Consider the following 21,545-nt stretch of genomic DNA (forward strand, 5'->3'; position numbering starts at 1 on the left):
ACCGTTTCCTGTTCTCATATTTACCAGGTGTGTCTGCCCTGGTTCTCTTGGCTGCATGTCCGTTGGTCGCCAGAGGCCGAGCCGCACCGGGGCTCCACTCTGCTGTTTCATTTTCCTCCACCTCTGCTGCATCATTAACCATCTCTGCAACAGAAAGGAAAAATGAGAAATTTTGTACATGTCCAGTGCATAGATATCGCATTTCACTGTTAATGTGCAGAGCCAAGGACATTCAGTTATTTTTCTCCAAGTTTAAATTATTCCATCCACCGGTTGATGCATCATTAAATCCATCTGGATGCTCTCCACACCACGTATTTTCATCTAAATGGCAATTATTAGATGAAGATTCCTTTACTGACTCACAGCTTAGAAAGTTTATGGAGTTTGTCTGCTGTGACACGTCAAACTTTCCGAAAGGTCATCTAGTGAGTCTTTCACTCATCTGCAAACAGCCGCCTCTTCTCACAATCCATTAATTCAGTTCAGGGTTAGAGACATTCCTTAATTAGCATGTAAACAGTATGGATTTCAGAGGTGTTAAAAAGGAGAGTCCAAAAACAATAGATATACATAGATTCAAAAGAATATTGTAAATTACTTGGTAATGTGTGAACATTTTTGTGTTTTTCACTAAAAAAGTTAGAAAATTATTTGTCTATCAATGCCCTTGTGGGGAAAGTTTCTGGTTCAAATATTAAATGAGTTTTTTGTTTGTTTTTTTTGCATGAAAAATAACACTATACAAGTACTACCCTGTGACAATTTTCTGTTCATTTTCTTTTCTTTGCAATTTTTCGTTCATGTATAAATATGTAAAAGTAAAGTGAGAAAATGTTAAAGTCAGAGTTAAAGATGTATTTGCTCTTCTCCCTGATAAAAATATGAATATCATCTGCATCAAATGTAAAGTCAGCGTCGTCTCAATGACACACCAGCAGCTCGGGCATATGCTACAGAAATAAGCAGGAAGCTGTTTGCCATCCACCTGTCAGCGGGGGCACCTGTCCTCCAGGAGGGTCCAGAGCCAGACTAGACAGGTTGGGCTGCGTCGACATCCCTGGAGGTAGCCTGCTGCTGTTGATCAGCACATCCAACTTGGTGCTGCGGCAGGTGTTGCTGCACACGGTGTCGTGCTGGTAGAAGTCAATCTGGCCAGAGTCCATCATCTTCCTGCAGAGTGAAGCAGGTTAAAAGACAGGTGGGAAGGATCCAAAACATATTTTGCTACAAAGCTGCTGAGGTGGGTGAAAAGCACGAGGTGCTTCCAAACGATCTTGTCTGATCTGAGGCCTGCAGATATTGACTGTAGAGCTGGTGTATTGACTCACAGCAGGCACTAAGAACAAGTACAAACACGATAAAGAGGTGAGAAGTGTCACCCAGCAGCCTGTCACTTTGTTTTTGATCCAGCTGCCATTTTAAACGCTGCTTACAGACTAACTCTGGAATGTAGTGGTAAACACTGAGACTCCAAACAAGGATGTAATCAGGCTGTAATTACGCTGCATGATTGAGAAAATCTGTTGATGGAGGAGTGTGTGCGTGTGTGTGTGTGTGTGTGTGTTACCTAAGCATGACCCCTCCCAGCCTGATGGCCCTTTTCCAGTCCTTCAGAGTGGCCTTTCCTGCTATGTGTACAAACTGCTTAGGACTAATGAGTTGGTTGTTAAACTGTGAGAGAGAAAAAGAAGAAAGGAGGAAAAGAAAGAAGAGGAGAGGAGAGGAGAAGTCAAAACAATTAGTTAGAACATATAACAAAGTGCTAATTTGCTCGTCTTTGTTGACACTGAATATATCGACTCACTTTCACACATGGGACATTGATTCCAGGACAGACAAACTTCTTAAAGAGCAGAACCGCTCGGCTGTCTCCACAGGTGATGGGGTAGCCGTACTCAATTACCTCTCCATCTGCCTCACTGTCATCTAAACATCAAACACAACACTGGTCAAAGACAAGTGAGTCCACAGGAAGGAGATACCAACAGATTTTTTGTATTGAAGTTTTCCTTCTTCTTTCCCTTGGTATACAAGTACTTTTTATATACAATTAAAATTTTGCCCATGCATGTTTTTTAGGAAATATATCGCATGTTAAATTATTTTTTACATTCACAGTTAAATGTCAAATATATCGCATGTTAAATTATTTTTTTACATTCACAGTTAAATGTCTTAGTGAATGAAAAGGGAGTGACTCACCCTGATGAGTCTCAACTGCCAGAATTGTACTGCCGGAGCCTGCAATGCCAGCTTTCACCCTAGAGAGGGCAACATTTCACCACAAATAAATTACTTCTTTACTTTCACATTCTTTGATTTGATTACATTCTTTGATTACTGTAGGTTAATGCACTATACATATATACATGTAATCTAGCAACGTAGCATCGCAGCAAGCGGAAAAACATCCACACATGCCATGTTACCCGTTAAGGACTGGCTGAAGGTGCAGGATGACTTGGGTTCCGTGGTTGATGCCGCTGGACTCTCTCTCCTCCCCTTTCACCTTCATGTGCTCTCCTGACGACACTGTGACCTCAGCGCCTGCCATCACCCCGCCCTGCAGAGCTGCACGCAGAGAACGCTCAGCAAAACACAGACACGCACATGATATTCAACGCATTTATTCACGCGCATGCACGGCATGTTTTTAATACTTATCCTAAAAGCACACACTATAATTTTAAAAGGGTGTTCCACTAGAAAAGAAAATTCTAAATCATAGCCACTTCAATATCGCAGACTTTTGTCATTTTCCAAAGGTTAAAATAACAGCTGGCTTTAAATCGTTACTTTACTGCAACCAAAAAAATAATGATCATACCAAACAACCACAAAAGGGTAAGTTATTAGCATAGTATCATCTCCAAACACTTCTTTTAGGCCACTAAGTTACAAATATTACTTTTTCCACCTGTGGTATTTGTTAAGGACATGCTTTTGTTGAAGGGCAAATGCAGAAAAATTCAATATTGCTCAAATCAACAGTTACTACCACATTGTGTTTTTTCCCCCGGCTCTTCTGTCTGTGACACAAATAAAGCCACATACAAGCAGCACTAGCAGCTGACGCGTGAAGATCATCTGGTCAACAACAGCGCATAAACAAACAGAGTGGACCGGGATTCTCAGGATTAAATAAACAGACGTTTACACACGGTGGTGGATCATGTTGATTGTAAGGTGAGCTTTTTGTTTTAACATCCACACTCCTTGTCTGTGGACAGCTCCGTGTCTCTCTCTCACTCTCACACTGACGTGCGGCAGCACGCACATCCCTGTGGCGTGCGCTCCTGCTCCACAACATAGTTCGCGAACAACGCACACAATTACAGATTACTTCTAAAAAAAATTAAAACACCAACTCCAGACTTAAAACTCTAGAAAATATTACCATAAGTTTAGTTTTACTTACCGTTTTACAGCAGCAAACACTTCATCCCTGGCTCCTCAGAGTGGTGTGAGAGCATGCGCAGTGCCGCTGTACGACTACACTTCCTTCACTGAAGGCTGCGTTCGCCTGAGAAGCATCTGCGCCTCTGTCACGAGAAGCGCTAGGTTCTCACGCGATGGAAAACTCGGTCAAACTGCTCTTCTCTGACTGCGCTGGTTTAAGCCCCTGAGCTGTGGAGGCTGACAGACTGCAACCTGCCGCTACAGTGGTCGTTAGGGTGTCGATTTTACTGCCAGACGAATAAATAAGGTTTTTTTGTTTGTGTTATTTACTTATTTAGACCGTGTCTTCATTACTTGAGTTAAACCATTGACTTAGTTTGTTTTTCATGCACTTTCAATCAATCGCTTGCTGTGTTTTTGTTGTTGCCAGTGTTTCACCAACAGGGGGCAGGGTTTCCTCGCAGTTTTGAGTAAGTGCTTTTTCGACGAAGCCTAAGCCTAAGACTTCTTCTTCTACGGTGCTTCAAAATGGTTGTTGGCCGTCTTTAATGTTGCATGACTGCCGCTCTCTCTTTCGAACTTCATGTGGATCGGCAGAGAAAGAAAAGAAATCTTAACTTAACAACGTTGTCTATTTGATAAAAAATACAAAGGTAGAAAATGACACGTGTTAAAACCACAATCTGTATGACTGAAACGATTAAGGCATTATCGTCATCATTATTATTAAGAAGAAACATAGAGTGTATCCGAGTTTTATTTTATTTTATTCTATTGACTTTTTAGAAAAAATGCATAATGTGCTTTATGATAAACTTTCTTCTACATTATTTTTACATGAGTTGCCAGATGTGGCAGAGGAAAATCTTAGGTTGGTAAACCAAATTGTGCTTCTGGTGGAAATCCAAGTTTGGTGTCAGCCTAGGGTCAAGTGCTGCATCGCATCATTCTTCCTTCTACAGTAGAATACATACAGTATATATTGTATCTACCAACAAACCAATGTCACTGAAAAAATAAATACATATTTTTAGGAGATACCACGTTTACACCTTCAAAATAAAACAATATGCCATTCATTATGCAGTCAACGGCTCTGTGGGAGGTCAGGGAACAATGAAGGGGGCAGATGCACTGGAGTGACCAGTGGGGTGGTCATCAATTTTCCAAGGGTGGTCAAAACCACCCCTGACCCTGTTGAGGCGCTACTGTTTTCAAGTGGTCACAATAGGGTAGAAAAGGCCGTAATGACTACAGACGGTTACTTATTTAAAAAAACATGTTATCAATCTTGTACTTGTAATGTCAGGTCCGGTGTAAACGTGAGTAAATCATTAATGTGTGGAATACCGTAGCCACCGGCTGCTCTCAGGTCAGCACACACCCACAAATTACACCTCCCGTATATGGGAATGGAATGCTCGTTAGTGTTTGATTGACATCTGTATTAACCAATAAAAAGACGAGCCCATGTCCCGTGGCCAATAGTAAATAAGCAGTACTTTTCACCCTCAACTTCGCTAAAGGCAGAACGTCGAGGCAGCGGTGCTGTTCTTGCACCTTACTTTTCCCACGTATAGTTGTAGAAAACCATGCTTTGTTCGTGTGAAAACACCGAGGATGCTGTGAAGAGTTTAACCACCGCTTTCTGGATCATATTCAGTTTCTGTTGTCTACTTGTGGAAGGACAGGAAGGTAAGAAACGAAATCTCACGTTCAAATCAGAAGTGCGGCGAAAGACTTAATGTGAAATACCGAAAGCCTTACTTCTAATCCTAACTGTCACGAGTAACTAAAAACTGATTCGTTCCGTTCAATAATTTTAATTAAATTGTGTTCTGTGTAGATTATTGTCCTACAATATTGACATAGGCAGCGAACAGTGACCAACAACAGAGTTATTAAATATACTTAAAATCCTTTATCCTTCCTGTAAGGGTTTTACAGGTATCTAAACGTCATACATACAACCACGAATTAAAACATGTAGATATAAAAATAAACGGTAGTTTGGCTGTTCAGCTCAAATTCTTAAACATTTATATGTTCCAACTGTTGTTAATGTTTTGTTTTCGTCACATATCTACGATTTACTTTACCATCCTGATATAAACGGCTGTATAACCATCTAGTACTGCTTGCTCCATAGTTATTACAGTTCCTATGCTAGTCTTAATGCAGGGTGTCAAAGTCACATTGTTTTGTTGAAAAATGTCAATGCCAAAATGTTCAAAATGTTTTTAGTTTCCTAATTTATATTAACTTATCACATGGTTATTTGGGTGAATTTATCGTTAGTTTATAAAACTAAATACACAGAAAATAGATTTACATAACATAGAATTCTATTCTATCTATAACCGTATTTGCTGAATACCGTAGCTAAACTATAGAATTTCCCAAATTTAATATACAGAATAATTTTGAATGGTTTACAGGAAATACAGTATATGGTGGTAAGATCATCTGGATTTGGAAATCTAAAAAAGCATATCATGCATTTAGGTTATTACCTACTAATAAAATTCTAAAAAAAATCTAAAAAAAACTTTTTGCTTAACTAAAATTGAACTTTTAAATCTTATGGGAAGACTTTATTTTTAATTTTTAAATTAAATTCAGCTTGAAATGATTGCATCAGTTCTTAATTTATACTTAAAATGTAATACATACAATAATTTCAGTTTATTAATTGTATATTTCACTATATTATTTGTATAGTTCATAGTCTCCAAACACATTTTGTCATAGTTAATCTTAAAATTTTGACAGGATGTAGCCGCCTCTGTCCTTAAACCCTCCATATGATTTAGGGCCTACTCTCCAAAACCACCTTCATATTGAGAAACTGCAATAAACTTCCACAGAGAAAGGGTTCTTTTCCTGGAATGGATAGGTATAGACAATATTTTTTATGTAAAGAGAACATCAATTAGACAATTAACTCCCCATTACTTAACTACCTTATTATATTCTGATATCCTAAGAACTGTAAATATGACATTTTAACCCCATGAAAAACCTGTATTATTCATACCATGCAGGGGTGCTGTGTAGGAAAATGTAACCAGTTGGCCGTAAACTATTGCTTTTAAATGGAGTTAGTCACAGAGAAAAGCAATGAAGACCACATGGTGTGCTGTAATTCATTAGTGTCCTCTACAATTTGGGGTGACAAGCAACGATGACGACTCAAACTTATGCTTGTGCATCATAAAGAAGGGCAAAAAAGATTGAAAAAAATTATGGCGTACCACTAGCAAAAGTAAACAGAGCCGTCTCACTCATCAGAAAGAGGGAACAAGACTTTCTTAATAAATTCGTACAAAGGGAGTGTGGCGACATAAGGCTGAAACGCCTTAGGTTTACCTCGTAAACCAAGGAGCCCCTGTATTCAGGTCACTAGGCCGATATTGTATATTAAAATAAAGGAGGTGCAAAGGTTGACAGAGTTGGGTCTTGTTGGCATTCTTGACATACTCCTGTCCTGTCCATGTTTGCCCGCTGATCTTAGCCCTAAGCCTTTTCCACAGACTTTTCACAACAGCAATCAAGTCCATGAGCAGGATGAATCACACTGACCATAGAACAACAACTTATGGCGTCCAAAGACTATGACTCCCACCTTTGGCTCCACCACAGATCATTTCAGTTGTTCTTGTCTGACTATGTGGGCCTCCGTTTCCTTGCATCATAAGATGATTAAGTCTAGGGTCAGTTTTTTATTCGTGAATCACTTTTCAACTTTGCTGTAAATGTTTGAGGTGTGTGTTTGAGGTCTTGGTGTGGCCAGGATGTTGGGCAAATGTCTAAGCTTTTCTGTCGTAAGGTTCTGATTGACGCAGCCAGAGAAAGCACTGTATTGACAGGTAGTACAGGTGAACATCCTGTCTGCTAGCAAAAACCTGTAAGGACCTGTCAGCAAAGCCTCAAATGAAAAACAATGTTGCAGAGGTGCTGCAGATGGTCTCCGTCTGCTTTTCTGCCACCCAGTAAGAATGTACTTTCCAATATGTCACATTCTTCAACTGAGAATAACCTGAGAAACATCTTGTTTGATAGTGTATTAGACTGGTTTGGATGTAGACTGTAGGGGGAACTGTTCAAAAAAACCATAGGGATGTTATTAGCCACCCACAACTTCCTCAGAAATGCTGCCTCTGCGGTCTCCCAGAGGAAGGTGACAGATCCACGCTCTGCTGACCACTGTTACAGTTCAGGCCTGTGGCATTTCCAAGGGATCTCTTGGGAATTTGAGGAAAGGAAATAACGTCTAAAGCTTTATGGTAGTGGGAGCTGAAGAGCTGTCGGGAAGCAGAGGAGGGCTGTTGTGATTCAGGATGTGTCTGACACAGAAAGATGAAGGTTATCCTGTGGTTTCCCCTCAGCGGATCTTTAGGAACCTTATATGGGAAACCAGCACGGATCTTGGATGGATTTCTGTTTTGACCATTCTTGGATCTTGACATTTTGTGGAGGGGAGGTCAGTTGGATTTGAGCCCTCACCCCCACAACACTTATGTGTGTATGACCACTGTCAGAGTTTACTCATTTGTCTGCTGTTTTCCAGAAGGATATTTGACCACCTAAATATTTATGTCTAACATTCCAGTTCAAGCGTTAGTCACAGCAACCATATGGTCAGAGATGGGGATGATTCAACCCCCCCTCAAAAAACTGCTCAGATGAAAACAAGTTTGCAATCAGTGAAGGAGCTGTATAATGTTTGCAACATATCCAGTTGTCCTATTAGATGTTTTTGGAGTTAGTGACTTCTAAACAGTTGTGTCATTGCTCTGTTATGATCAGAAGAGTATAAACATGCCCTGGTATGTTCAGGAAAGACATTACTCATACTGTAGGTCCTGACAGGGAGCATCATCAAAGCTCTTAATGTAGTGTGTAAAAAATAATAACGAGACTGTCTGCAGGTTTAACCCGAGATCAGGATAATTTTGCTGCTCATCTTCTCAGAGATGTTCAGGACACAGGACGTCCTAATAAAAACCTGCTTCTAATATCTAACAAATCATACATTAAGAGTTAATTTCTGAACTTCTTAACTTCTTTAGCTTTGTTAGGATTAAACAAATCATGTGACTACAAACAACAAAATTCTTTAAACATGGTACAATGGTACCAAGTTCCTGAATTAACAATTCACTAATCGTATTACACACATTAAAAAACACAAATCTGTTAACTTTGCCTGCACGTAGAAATACATAACTCTGTGCCCATAAAGCAAGAAGGTCAACACTTCACATTCTAAATTGGATGATGTCCTTTGTAGTGTTTTCATCTTCACTTTAATTTATCTCAATCTTAGCACAGTTGTTCTCAAAGTAGGTGGTGGGCCTCCCCCAGGGGGGCAAAGAGGTAATGAAGGTGACAAAAAGGCAATTGAATTTCCATTTCAATGTTTTCTTTCTTTATTTAACAATAAGGTTAATGACACTTTTGTCTGTACTTTCAATTAGAATAGCAGTTTTGTAGTTGTGAATATGAAGACATGGGGGTGAGGGGGCTACACAATAGTCCTTTCTAAAAAAAAAAAAAGCTTGGTGATCACTGCCTCACCAAGATTTGCTGAAGAGAGTTAATATATTTTCCATTTTCACCGTCATCGTCTTATTGTTGTTCTCATGTGATTTCAGGCGATGGCTGTGGACACACACTTCTGGGCTCAGAGTCTGGCACTTTGGCCTCTCAGTACTATCCTGGGACATACCCCAGTAACACTCGCTGTACATGGAGGCTTCGTGTGCCACAGGGACGCATGCTGAGGCTGCTTTTTGGGGATTTTGACATCGAGAGCAGTCCAGGCTGCAGCAACGGTTCTCTGGTGATCACTGCAAAGACTGGAGAACATACACTGGGTGAGGGTGTTCACCAGTCAGATTTTATTGTATGTGTTTAAACATCACACACATGCTCTCTCTGTGTTCTCAGACAACTGTTGCTACTCTTACTGAAGACACACAGAAACATGCCATTTCTTTGACAGAACAGGCCAGCCTCATTTCGCAACAGACAAATGCACAATTTCAAACCAGGTGTATCAGGTCATGCCTGGAGGGTACAAAAAATTGACAGCAAACCACAATGACGACAGACAGACCAGTTCAGGGGATAGAAATATTGTCTTAGAGTCTAAGACAATGTCTTTATCTGCTAAAGTCGTTTGTCTGACGGTCTAAGACTTAGGCTGTCCTGTCTGTGATTGAAAACCACAATCATGTCTTATTCTTGCAGTTGTAGTATCTGTTATTTATTGCATATGCGGTGCGCAATAAATATAGAACATGTAGAAACCTGCATTCATCTGCTTTTATAAACTCTGATGCTTGTGTCTGTGTGTTACAGGTCCAGTGTGTGGGAGACTTGATGCATCACAGAAGAACATGACAGTTAATAGTAATGAAGTGACGGTAACCTTCACGTCCGGCCCACATCGCTCTGGACGAGGATTTCTGCTGTCCTACGCCACAGAGCAGTATCCAGGTGAGAGTGTGAGACAGAGGTAGAGGTAGACAGAAACTATATTTCTGTCAGTGTTACTCTGTATCCTGACAGATTCATAAAGCAGCAGGTTAACTGGTAACAGGTTTGTATATTGAGTCCAAAGCCGAGGTATTTGAAACCAATTACCTAGGCTTTGGCAGTGCCTCACAGCTACAGGCTTGACCTTAAGAACCAATCATCTGAAGGTGACTGCTCAATAGTCTGCAAAATGTGGACATAGAGGACACAGACAGAGAGTTCACTAACTGACCTGCCTGCAGTCCAGATCTGTCTGCAAAAAGACATGTCTGGTGCATGGTGAAAAGGATAATCAGACAACACAGTAACGCAGATGGATGAAAACTGCTACAACCAGTCACAATAGATTGAAAAATAAATAAAAAAATAAGGATGTGACCCAGAGGTAAATGTGCGTCTTTTCAGAACATGTGTTCTTTTGTTGTATCAAATTCTTAAATTTAAAGAATTAAAGTTCAACAAATTTTTCATACATTTCAAACATTTTTTCAAAGTTTATACAGGTGTTAATTAATAAAATAAATTATTAAATGTATTAAAAACAAATAACCTGGAAATGGGGATTGGACTGCAGTCAAACTGATTGGTATAGCAGTACAACTCCTTGAAGAGTAAGTGTACTGTGCTGCAGAGTTGTAATACAGTGATTATGTTTTGAAGTATGTAAATATTAGAAAATATTTATCCTCACAGTGTTTCAGGATGAGCGTCACTAAGAATCACACATGACTGTCAGAAAAGGTCAGACTGACTGCTGTAGTGGATCTAGGGTTAAAACTGACATCCCGGTGAATATATGTGCGCCTGTGTTGTTGTGTACACACACAGTTGTCAGCGAGTGAGTTACTACCCATTGGCATTCACCCGCCATCTCCGTCTTTGCTATGGCCTGTTTGTTCAGAAAGCAAGAGTCAGACTCCTTGCAGGCTGAATGGAATGAGGCCTCAGGCTTCAGTTTTCTCCCTTCACTCATTTAGTTTTTTTCACCCCCACCCCCTCTCCTCCGTCAGCCTGTTACCACTACAAGCCCGTCCCGTCCTGTTACCCTGTGCCTGTCCCCGTGAGGCATCTCAGCAGAGAGGCGGTTGATTTAGCGGCAGCTATATCCACAAATCACAGAGCAGTTTTCATTAATGCATACACAGCATGTATCACACTGCCTTGGTGACATTTTGAATTCCAACACAACCAAAACAAAGGACAAGTTTTTGAGCTGTGTTCTTCTAATGATCACGTGGAGCCGTTCAGTCCGAGACCTAAACAGCAGTTCTACAGAACCTTGTCTCCTGCCTGGATGTTGAAAGTACCTGGAACAGAGTGTTTCATGGTTTCCTGTTTTGCCATGAGTTGTTTATGAAATCCATCAGTGTCTGGAGCTAAGTCCCTGCTCAGACATACAGTACAAACCACTGTCTGTTAGCTGTGATTACACCAGGACCAGCGGCTGTACTCGTCAGCTGTGACACAGTCACAGTAACAAAGAGCCTAGTCACATCCACAGTGATGACAGCTCATCCCCTAATTTCACACACAGACCATGCTACACTGTGACACATATAATGTGTTTGTGTGCTGGTGATATGACGCCTTTTAACGTACTGTAAAAACAGTTTAATGCTAATATTTAGTTGACTGTTTGGTTTACTGTTATGACATGAAACGCATGTTTCAGCATTGGTTCCTAAACACTGTGCTGGTTTCTCCAGCACCTTCTCTAGCTTGTTGTAGATAGGACTATGTTGAGCCTCACTCAACACCATAGCTGTGAACTTTATTTAACCACTCATTCCTACAAAACTGCTGTTCTCAGTGAACAAAATAAATCCAAGCAATCAGTCACCTCAGTGTTACACAAATAAAGTCAATGCAGCTAATGTATTAGCCTCACACCCAGCTGGAGTGGAGCAGACAGTGTTCACTTTAGCGTGGTTTTGAAAACATGGCATTGATGTCGGCAGGCCCGGAATAAAAAGCCCAACGAAATGTAATCAAACTGAACGTAGGAACATTTTCACATCGTGAAGCTGTTCGCAAATAAGAAAGAGCAGCTCACCACAAGATAAACGTCATGGCTGAAATATAGCAGACCAAGCCACAGAGGCAGCAAATAGAGATTAAAATACTCCCTGGTTTTGTACAGACCACTGTTAATACTGTTCTCATGAGTCTTATGTTTAACCATCAGTCTCTCCTCTGGGTTTCAGATCTTATTTCTTGTTTACAACGAGGATCTCATTTTAGCTCCCAGCATTTGAGGTGAGTGTTTGACTTCTACGCTTCCCCTTATAGAATCTCTTTCTATAGAACAATGGAACAATGGAGTTGCTCATTTGGTTTCAGTGTGTACTGCCCCGCTGGATGTAAGGATGTGGCAGGGGATGTATGGGGGAACTCGGAACAGGGCTACAGAGATGTAAGTACAACTTTTATTTTAATCTATCCGGACTGTCAGATTTTTTTTAAAAAACATTGCATATAAAGTTCTGTATATTTGGTCTTTTGGACAGACCTCGGTCCTGTGTAAATCTGCCGTCCATTCTGGAGCCGCATCAAATGTTGTGGGAGGACGTGTCACCGTGTATCGGGAGAGGAGTCTTACACTCTATGAATCCACATTTGCCAATGGGATCCTTTCAAAAATGTGTGTGTGCTTTTTGTTTTTATACCAAAAGTAGGGATGTCTGATATTAGCACAATTATGTAATATCGGTTAGAATTGTTATTGGTTTTTCCTCCGATAATGAAAACCCGATAACGCAATGCCTGGGTTTTTCCAAATATGCTGCAATTGCTTAAAGGGTCCTGAGACGTTTACCTCCATTTTGGGGGCAAACCGCTGCATATATTGGTATCGTAGGGCATAATCTTACTACAAACTAACTCTTAAACCTCGTAGTGGGGACCTGAAATATGTCCTCACAGGGACAAAGGGTCTTCGCAACTAGTTATTTTACCCAGAAATGTCTCCACAAGGATAGCTAAACCTAGACCACACACATATACACAAGCTAATATATTTGTCAACCTGTATATTCTTTCTTTTTTTCTTTTAACAGGGGGTCGTTATCTGAGAAGAAGCTTATCTTCAGGCAAGGTATGAAAGTTTTTTTTTATTAATGTACTTTTCTGAAAAAATACTAGGTAAAAAAAAAATCTGACCATTAAATTTTAGTGAAACCCACACTAATACACTTCATTGACCGTCCTCGTCTTCTGGTCTCTACACAGAATGCAACAACCTCCTGACTGCCTCTGTTTCTAACGCCTCGTCCTCCTGGAACAAAAATAGTCTAGAGGGACCAAGGTTGCCATCGTCCAAAAACATGGTTTCAGAACTGGAGTTTACAGTGTGGACAGCAAAGAGCAACGACGCCAACCCATGGGTGGAGCTGGAGCTGAGAGAAAGAAACACCATCACAGGTCATTTATATTCCCCATTTATAGAAATATTACGACATTTTAATCCAACCATTTAAAATTGGTTGTATTATAACCATAATGTTAAATACTACTACTAATTAAAGGGCTTAGTGGTTAAGGAAGCGGACTTGAGTCTGGAAGGTTTCAGGTTTGAGTCCAGGTGCCAAGTTACCACAGAGGTGCTCTGAGCATGGCATCGTCCCCACACACTGGTGGTGTGCTGTCACAATGACAAGTTCTTCACTTTCCTTCCTTCCTTCCTTCCTTCCTAATTTAAATAAAATAATAATAACACTTAGAAGGGCTTGATAGGATCCTTGTGAGTCTTCATGTTCAATATCAAATGGCACAAACAAAATTATAGACAAAAACAAAGAATCTCAGGCAGAATTTACCAAACAATCCCAAATGCTGTGATGCTGAAATAGCACTGAAAATGAAGATTGTTCATTTTGGAACTATTTTATCTTTGTTCTCCTTCAGGTATAATAACCACAGGATCAAATGAGTTCTACACAGAGTCCTACATTCTTTCCTACAGCAAAGACCGAAAGAATTGGAAGCTGTACAAGGAGGCTCTGAGCAAAGAACAGACACATATATTAAATATAAAATATATTTACACTGGATGTTTTCATTTTCAAACACTGATGATTTGATGTTGCAGTAGTAATTCAAATGTGACCTTCATGCTGTTTTTCTGTCAATGATTAACTGAGTTCGTTGGGTCCCAGGTCTTTCAGGCCTACACTGACGGTCACCTCAGAGTCATTAACAACCTCTCTCCTGCTGTGGTGGCTCGGTTTGTTCGGTTACAGCCACAGACTTGGCACGGAAGAGCTTCAGCTCAGGTCCAAGTCTTAGGTTGCCCTGTCGCGAAGGTCACACCAAGGTCACGTCCAGAAGGAGGTTAGATACGTCTCTAGTGGATTTATCCTCAAAATGAACTCTGAATTGTCTCCATGTCACTGACTTCTGTTTTCCATCTAACAGACTCTCCGTCTGATAAAGTTAAAATGGGAACACCACATCCACCCCCAAGTTCCTCCACCACCCCCTCTGAGATCCCAGTGTTGGTGGAGACAAGACAGAGTAAGAACCTACAGCACCCTCTAACTCTCCACACACAAAATTCACTCTTCTCTTTAGAGACGGATGTCTGTCACAGCAGTGAGAACTGAAGTGACAAGCAAATGTCCCGTAAACTCACCTTCAACACTGTGTACTTTGCAGTAAACTGCATTCCTTCGTCATGCTTGTACAACTGTTTACTCACTCCAACACTTGTCCCTCTGCAGGAACCAGTCAGTCTGTAATAGTGGCAGTGGGAGTGGTCCTGGGTTTGATAATGTGCTGCAGTTGTTTGTTGGCTGGAGTCTGGTGGAAGAGAAGGTGAGACATTTAATGGAATATTTTGAAAAGTATTTTAAACCAGGTCTCCCTGCTGATGTCAAATAACTAAGTCACGTTTGTCTAGCTCTAAAATACTTTGTTGTTTTCTCATAACAGGAAGAAAGATTCAGAAGTCAAGCATTCTTTACCTAAAAGTAAGTCATAAACAGATTGTATTTAACTTTACATAACTTTTTCATTCATAACATTCATCATCATCGGGGGGTCTCTGTAGATTCTCCTAGTTTTCAGGTGAAAAATCTTCCCTGCTCCCAATCCGAGCTCATTTCCTATCCTCTGGAACGGAACGTTCACGATGCTCTACCTCGTCCTCCTCTCAATGGTGAGAATTTTTTTTCTTTTTTGTGCACACTTCGTTGTACCTGGAACAGTCAGTGTCCTAGAGGTAAAAAAAAAATCTGACTTTTTATCGAAGGATGGTAAGTATCACCTCTCTGGCTCTGCTCTGGCTGGTCGTGGTGTGTTCAGCAGCACCAGGGAATTCCTGAAAGTTCCCATTGCTCTTCTCTCACACAGTGGACATTTGGTTTTGTGTAGATATGTACAATGACCAATAACCCTGATCTTCTTTGTGCTGCTTTTTCCAACTCCTCATTTTGAGGGCACTGGAATTTTTCCCTCCTTCATTTTTTCCCCTGGTCCCTGCCGTCACTGGTCAGTTTGAGGAGCTCATGCCAGGCCTGACAGGCAAACAGCTCTCTCCATGAGATGTCCATTCTTTCCCCCAGCTCAGCCCATCACCCCGTCACAGCATAAACATTCCTTTCTTTGGTCCACGGAGTTTCTCTGAAAGAGACCCTTTAGTTGAAGCTTGATAAAGAGCGCTCAGCCTGCTCCCCACTACCACCCCCACATGTACTCTCTGTGCCTCCCCCAACCAGTCCTCCAGCAAGTGAGGCCCTTCACTGAGGGGTCCAGTGATAAACAGGACAGAGGGTCAACACTAAGACAAAATGCAGCTCTCACCAAAGCCTGTCTAATTAAAATAGTTCTAGTTCGGAGGCTCACTGCGGCCTCTTGACTGGAGTCCGGGCCTCCCACGCCGGAGCCTCTTGTTCTGGGGTGAAGAGTAGGTGCCGATGTGAAACCTACTCTGTCTTCCCTCATCCCTATAATTAGAGGAGGTGTTGACCAGCCATGAAGCTCCTGGTGAGAAAAAAGAACTAATTTGAATCTGAGGAACGTACTAAAATCACTTAAAAATGTTCTCCTGCATAAATGGATGAACTTTGTCCATTTGGTTTAAATTTTTTATCCCAGTATTGTTTCACATGTGACCACATGGTGGGACGGTTCCCCCAGTTTCCTCACACAGCCCAGCATTTGAATACTGTATATTAAACTGACCAGATCAGTCTAGTCCCAGAAAACTGATCTGGTTGATATAACATCCTGTGACATTTTTAGGTCTATGTGAAACAGTCACATCGCCAGGTTTAAAACTCCATTATTCTGATAGAATAACAAATGTGGAGCGACCTGTGTGGATGGAGGTAGACTAGTGTCAAGTTTAAATGTTTTTCACAAAAGTATTTACATGCTTTAATCTAGTCTTAAAATTGTTAGGGAATCCTGACTATTTTAAAGGTACTCAAGACAACCTAAGGTTGGACAATACTTGATTGCCAACCTCAAGACAACCTAAGGTTGGACAATACTTGATTGTCCAACAGCTACTTGCTGCTGGTGGTGTACGTGAATGACACACTGCATAAAAACAACTTTGTGTTCCATTGTTTGCTGTGTCCTCACTGACTGTATTTGTTTCCTTCCCTCCAGACTATGCAGAGCCGACTGCTATTGGACAAAAGCTCGGCTCCACATTCAGACCAAACACAGATGAGGGCTACACCACCCCATTCATCCTGAACCATTATGACACTCCTGGAAACCTGCCAGAGTACGCTGAGCCACTTCCTCCAGAACCAGAGTATGCCACGCCGTTCTCTGACCCACCCGGTGAGCTCAACATGTCAGGGAAGATCAGCTGCGCTCATAGAATCCCTACATCAGCACCAGTCTCTGGAGCTGCGCTCACATCCAGCCACGCCCAGTATGACTGCCCCTCACACAGGATGCTCTCCAACGGCTACTGCACTCCAGTCGTCCACGCCAATGGCCCGCGACCAGTTAGCGTTGTGTACGCTGAACCCAAGTCATGTGACTCTTTACAGAGGAATCACACATACGAGGAACCCTTGTGAGCACAGTGAGCTCAGACACAGAGAAGAAACAGACTCTTGTTAGCTGACATGTGCACTGGGAGCAGAAAACCTCTTGGAGTCATCTCAAGTGGAGCCCAAGCTGTTCTTTATCAGGAGTATACGACAGGAGTCAGCCATCTGACAGGAGTCAGTGTGCTACTACTGTTCAGATGAGAGAGAACAGAACCATCCAGAACTGTTTACACACTGGTTTCCTTCCAGGAAGTGTGTAAAAGTAGTGTAAATATGTCCTGATGCACAGAAATGATGCAGGTTCAGACACTGTTTAATGTGTAAACACAAAGTGCACTTTCAGAAATGACTGTACAAACAGAGTTGTATTTAACAGATTAATAAAAATGTTACTTGAACCCCAAATATATTCTCTTCAGGGGAAAAAAAATAGTAGTCTGTAATGATGTTGCCATGACTGTATATAAACGCTAGATGGCTCTGCTTTACAATTTAACAATAATGACGGGTGTCTGCTGCAGCTTCTCTCGTCTCCGTTAATGTTAATTCGTTGTATTCGATGGAGAAAAGAGTTGACTTTATTATATTTATCAATAATGGTAAAGTAACAAATATTTGACCTTTTAAAAGTACTTGTATGGAGTTGTAACACAGCAGACAAACTCGACTTGTAACTGAACTCGTCTCACTGCAGTGTCTTGGACAAAACTCAAACATCTGCTCTGGCGTGGTATTTTCCATTTGATTGATTTTAAAAATACCGTTTTAAAAAATGTCAGTCCTTGTGTAAGAATACCACAAACTAATTAAAGAGGAAAAGGGAATGTACCAGTGTGTTCTGTGTGACTGATGCTTATCAAATGCTGTCTTTCTCACTGTGAGGGAGTATTACATGTTGCTGTTTTAATACGGCTGTTCAAAATAAAAAATACAGCAGGTAAAGTAATGTAAATAGTAGTAGTATAAATACAGCAGGTAAAGTAATGTAAATAAACACAAAGTATAACATTTTTTCTGTACAAAAAACAAATCATATACGAACCAGTAGCTAATAATTTATTGCCGTATGTTGCGATTTTCGTTTTGCGACAGATTTCAACAAAACAAAAACAGTTACGACAGCATGGCCCAGCAAACGACTGTTGACGTTGATTTTTTTGACACATTTAAGGTTGGACTTTCTATTCTTAACAGTTGATTAAAGGTTGTCTAAATTAAAACATGATGCAAGTTCAGTCCACGGAGAGGAAACTTTGGCTTTTTCAACACTAAGAATATTTGGTTCCACAGACTCAAATAGAAATGTTTAAGACAGTTCGTATAGAGTTCGCCGCAATTTTGCTATGACAAAGTTTTTTCATGGCACAGTTTCGTGTGGTTCTGGTCTTTCTCACCTTAGCCAATATCACCGGATCACTGGAATGGACCAGAGACTGAGTTCCTGTTATTTTCAAGCGTCTTGACCACACATCAACAGCTAACTCTCTGAATGGTACTGTCTTCTTTGTGACCCCTACTTAACACTTTAGGCCACGCCCTCACGAATTAGACGGATATTTGTAACCTGGGGACGTTTGCCCAAAGTAATAATTAAATATTTAAGTTTATCTGGCTCACAGTCAGACAGTAAACAGTATAACACAGATACTGTGTTATAAAGAATATTTGCCAAATTTCTCTGCTTTGCTTGTTTTATTTTTTTTTCCATAGCACCATTACTTTTTTATTTAGATTAAAATTCCAGTTTTAATACAGATACACCCTAGTCCACTTTGACCTTTATTAAACACTCAATGACGTTAACAGAAACTCAGCTTAAACTGATGGCACTCAAAAGGGAGAGAAGATTCCAAGATTCCACCTTCCAAGATGAAGGTGTGGTTGGACACAGTTGGTGTAGGGCTTTAGTTTACAATGACACATTGTCATGGAGCATTTTGTGGCAGTGTTTAGCGCTGATGCAGTATCAGGTCCTGTACATTAAGCAGCATTTAAGTCTCTGTCTGTATCTCCTCCTCCTCTCCCCCCTCATCCCCCCTCACCTCAGAAGAGTAGTGCACCAGAGTCTGGTGTCTGTTCCTGGATGGAGCATCTTTAAAACGTAAGCCACAGTCTTCACACAAATACTGACCGCCCTCCCTGTTGCTGTTCTGTTTCCTCGGGTCAGACTGGGCTGCAGTCGGCTCAGCTAACACTCTGAGATTTGCAGGTGGATTCGAGTCACTGTTTGAGCTGCCTGTCATATTATGGCTGGCCAAAGGGAAATTCCCAGGATAACTAGGAGGATAACTTCGGCTCGCCGCTCCACGCTGTGCCCCTCCAGCAGCATCTTCTCCACCACGTTCATGGGCCAGTCCGTGAACCGTGCGGTAGTGAAAACGGATTCCGGATCGGTTTGAGAAACCTTTCCCACAGATGCTGCAGATGAAGGGCCTCTCTCCTGTGTGAATGCGGGTGTGGATCTTCAACGCCCCTGACTGGGTGAAACACTTCCCACACTGGCTGCAGCGATAGGGCTTCTCCCCAGTGTGGGTCCTCTGGTGGGCTCGCAGCCCGGCTAGATGGGGGAACCCTCTGCCACAAAATCCACAGGAGTACGGTCTCTCCCCGGTGTGAATGCGCCTGTGAATCTTCAGAGCCCCCGACTGGCTGAAACTTTTGCCGCAGTCGGAGCAGGTGTAAGGCCGGGCTCCGGTGTGTACATTAAGGTGTATGCGCAGGTTGCTGTGGGAGTTGAAGGTCCTGCCACACTCTGTGCAGATGAAGCCAGACTGTTTTTGGGAATGCTCAGAGCGCTGGTGCTGCAGCAACTGGGACGGCCTGGAGAAGGAAGCTGAGCAGTGCATACAAGGATGCAACAGGGTGGAGGCCATGCTGCCCCTCTCCTCCTGCTGTTGACCCTGTCTGTGTTGATGGTGGAAGACGTGAGAACAAGAACAAGGAAAGCAGGGGAACGGTCCAGAGAGTTGTGAAGAGCGTGTATGGGCCAGCTGTGGGCAGGGGAAACAGGAGGCTATGGGGCAATGGTGGTGATGGAAATGATGGTGCGCATGCATGTGTGGAAATCGTGGATTTGAGTTGTCTTGTGTGTTTCGTATCTGCAGACCATGGTGACAACACCAGCAGGGAAACATGGAGAGACTGGACAAAGAGCCTGTAGGGACTCTAGGGGGTTGGGTCTCTGATTCTGACGCTGGGCTCTGAGTTTGTCCATCTGACACGTCCTCCTGCAGACGTCCGGGCGTCCTGGTCTCTAACTCTGAAGTGCTGCTGGTGCCTCTCTGGTCAGTGGTGTCTGGTAGACACATGCTGAGGCTCAGTAGAGCGGTGGTGGACAGATCTTTGGGCTTACACATTGTATCTGACCTCAGCTGAACAGGCAACGACTGTCTTGGTTTTAGTGTCGCAAAGGAAGGGGAAGAGTTTGGGCAGCCGGGGCAGACACAGGCATGATGAACTTCTAAATACAAGAACAATAATAGTTAATAATTCTAATACAACAATGAACAAGCAGTGAACCAGCTCTGATTTAGCGCTGACCTTCTCTTCTGTCTCTGGTCTCTCCCTTCTTCTGTGGAGCCCGAGGCTGAGTGTGTTGGCTCGGCCCTGCCTGCTGGGACTTTTCCTGGACTGGTAGCAGACCCTGTGTTGGTTGTAGAGGTTCAGGCAAAGCAGCTTTAAAACCCATTGTGATGCCACCACCAGCCATGCCCCATGTTGCATTTAGCACATCTGGCTGATCTTTGGAGGCATTCCCAGATGTGATGAGGTCCCCGATGAACTGATGCATCTCCATCCAGGAGCAGGAACCAGGCTGCAAGAGGCACAGGTGACACGAACTGTCCGCTCTTTACACTGGTGTTGAACTGTTTCTATTTCAGTGTGAAATGTTCTACTTGATCGTCTGCCTCAAGAGTTTCCACCCACACTCAAGTTCTATTTTTGGCTCTTTTGTTTCGAATATATTTGTGTATTTAAGAAAAGGTTGAATATAAACGCTATATGTTAGAGAATACTGTTAGACAGATCGTTTCTCCTAAAATAACAACAAACCATGCCAGCTAAAATAATGGTGTTAATGTGTAAAACACAGCGCCACATACTTACAATGTCGGTACACTTTTCTTTGTCCATGAATAGAAACCAAACTCTACTGTTTGAGCCAGAAAAATAGCTTAGTCGTAGACTGGGCTTGTCTCAGACCTGCTCAGCCGTAAACAGGCCTTTGTAACAAATAAAACAATAAAATATATGTTTTATTCTCTCCGTTACACAACTGCATCTTCCTTACCCGACTAGAATCGTTTTTTCCTGTCACCCTGACTCCTGCGCATACTTTACCTCCCATTGGTTGACGCTTACCCTCGTCACGAGTCCTAACCAACCAGAAAGCTGTATGACAAAACGTAAGCCAATCAGTTGCAGGAAAATGGAGGTTTTCGTCTGACGAAGGCGGGAGAAAAGAGCCTTCCTGAAACACGTCACCAGAAAGAACGGTGTGTATTTGCGCCTTCCCTCCCGTTGGGCCTTTTCCCTCTTCCTCTTTCTAAAAATGGATATTAATTAGCTATAATAAAAAAGAGGAATTTA

General features: G+C 41.9%; 3 protein-coding genes across 10 annotated transcripts in view; 1 reads left to right on the top strand and 2 right to left on the bottom strand.

Moving 5' to 3' along the window:
• The window catches only part of LOC103388559 (glucocorticoid modulatory element-binding protein 1), a 9,469-nt gene extending 5,087 nt beyond the window's left edge, over positions 1-4,382 (bottom strand). For both annotated transcript variants that reach the window (XM_025061892.1, XM_008323605.3), the window contains exons 1-7: positions 3,422-4,382; positions 2,433-2,574; positions 2,206-2,264; positions 1,808-1,929; positions 1,571-1,674; positions 989-1,173; positions 25-144 (exon numbers count right to left, since the gene is read on the bottom strand). In XM_025061892.1, the coding sequence (XP_024917660.1) occupies positions 25-144; positions 989-1,173; positions 1,571-1,674; positions 1,808-1,929; positions 2,206-2,264; positions 2,433-2,557 (715 nt within the window). In that variant the 5' untranslated portion in view covers positions 2,558-2,574; positions 3,422-4,382. The remainder of the gene's footprint in view (positions 1-24; positions 145-988; positions 1,174-1,570; positions 1,675-1,807; positions 1,930-2,205; positions 2,265-2,432; positions 2,575-3,421) is intronic.
• A 489-nt stretch (positions 4,383-4,871) lies between these two features.
• On the top strand, positions 4,872-17,761 carry LOC103388538 (discoidin, CUB and LCCL domain-containing protein 1). Its single transcript, XM_017037730.2, has 15 exons — positions 4,872-5,097; positions 9,060-9,281; positions 9,769-9,906; positions 12,150-12,201; positions 12,286-12,358; positions 12,453-12,586; positions 13,002-13,039; positions 13,174-13,365; positions 13,849-13,959; positions 14,098-14,274; positions 14,359-14,457; positions 14,664-14,757; positions 14,875-14,912; positions 14,993-15,100; positions 16,558-17,761. The coding sequence occupies exons 1-15, from the start codon at positions 4,995-4,997 to the stop codon at positions 16,980-16,982; spliced, it is 2,004 nt and encodes a 667-aa protein (XP_016893219.1). The 5' UTR covers positions 4,872-4,994; the 3' UTR covers positions 16,983-17,761.
• Positions 14,607-21,487, bottom strand: LOC107989405 (zinc finger protein 436). 7 transcript variants are annotated; one of them, XR_003051620.1, is made up of 5 exons: positions 21,063-21,485; positions 20,496-20,769; positions 18,350-20,415; positions 15,787-15,924; positions 14,610-14,742 (listed from the first exon to the last, which is right to left on the bottom strand). XR_003051620.1 is itself a non-coding variant. In XM_017037735.2 (3 exons), exons 1-3 carry the CDS (start codon positions 21,087-21,089, stop codon positions 18,947-18,949), a joined length of 1,770 nt encoding a protein of 589 aa, XP_016893224.1. In that variant the 5' UTR covers positions 21,090-21,485; the 3' UTR covers positions 18,120-18,946. The 7 variants fall into 7 exon arrangements, 1 of the variants encoding a protein (XP_016893224.1); XR_003051619.1 differs by having other exon boundaries at positions 15,745-15,924; XR_003051621.1 differs by lacking the exon at positions 14,610-14,742 and adding an exon at positions 14,961-15,157 and having other exon boundaries at positions 15,745-15,924.
• Positions 21,488-21,545: the final 58 nt, after the last annotated feature.

Source organism: Cynoglossus semilaevis, chromosome 13, assembly GCF_000523025.1.
Source record: "Cynoglossus semilaevis isolate Cse_v1.0 chromosome 13, Cse_v1.0, whole genome shotgun sequence".
Classification (NCBI taxonomy): Eukaryota; Metazoa; Chordata; class Actinopteri; order Pleuronectiformes; family Cynoglossidae; genus Cynoglossus; species Cynoglossus semilaevis.

Bases quoted from the DNA above. Each gene is read 5' to 3' on its own strand.
- LOC103388538 (XM_017037730.2), top strand. From the start codon at position 4,995: ATGCTTTGTTCGTGTGAAAACACCGAGGATGCTGTGAAGAGTTTAACC. The intron at 13,366-13,848 runs GTCATTTATATT...GTTCTCCTTCAG, and splicing joins AGAAAGAAACACCATCACAG to GTATAATAACCACAGGATCA. The intron at 13,960-14,097 runs CACATATATTAA...TCGTTGGGTCCC, and splicing joins GGCTCTGAGCAAAGAACAGA to AGGTCTTTCAGGCCTACACT.
- LOC107989405 (XM_017037735.2), bottom strand. From the start codon at position 21,089: ATGGACAAAGAAAAGTGTACCGACATT. The intron at 20,770-21,062 runs GTAAGTATGTGG...TGCCTCTTGCAG, and splicing joins AAGAAAAGTGTACCGACATT to CCTGGTTCCTGCTCCTGGAT. The intron at 20,416-20,495 runs GTCAGCGCTAAA...TCTTGTATTTAG, and splicing joins GACCAGAGACAGAAGAGAAG to AAGTTCATCATGCCTGTGTC.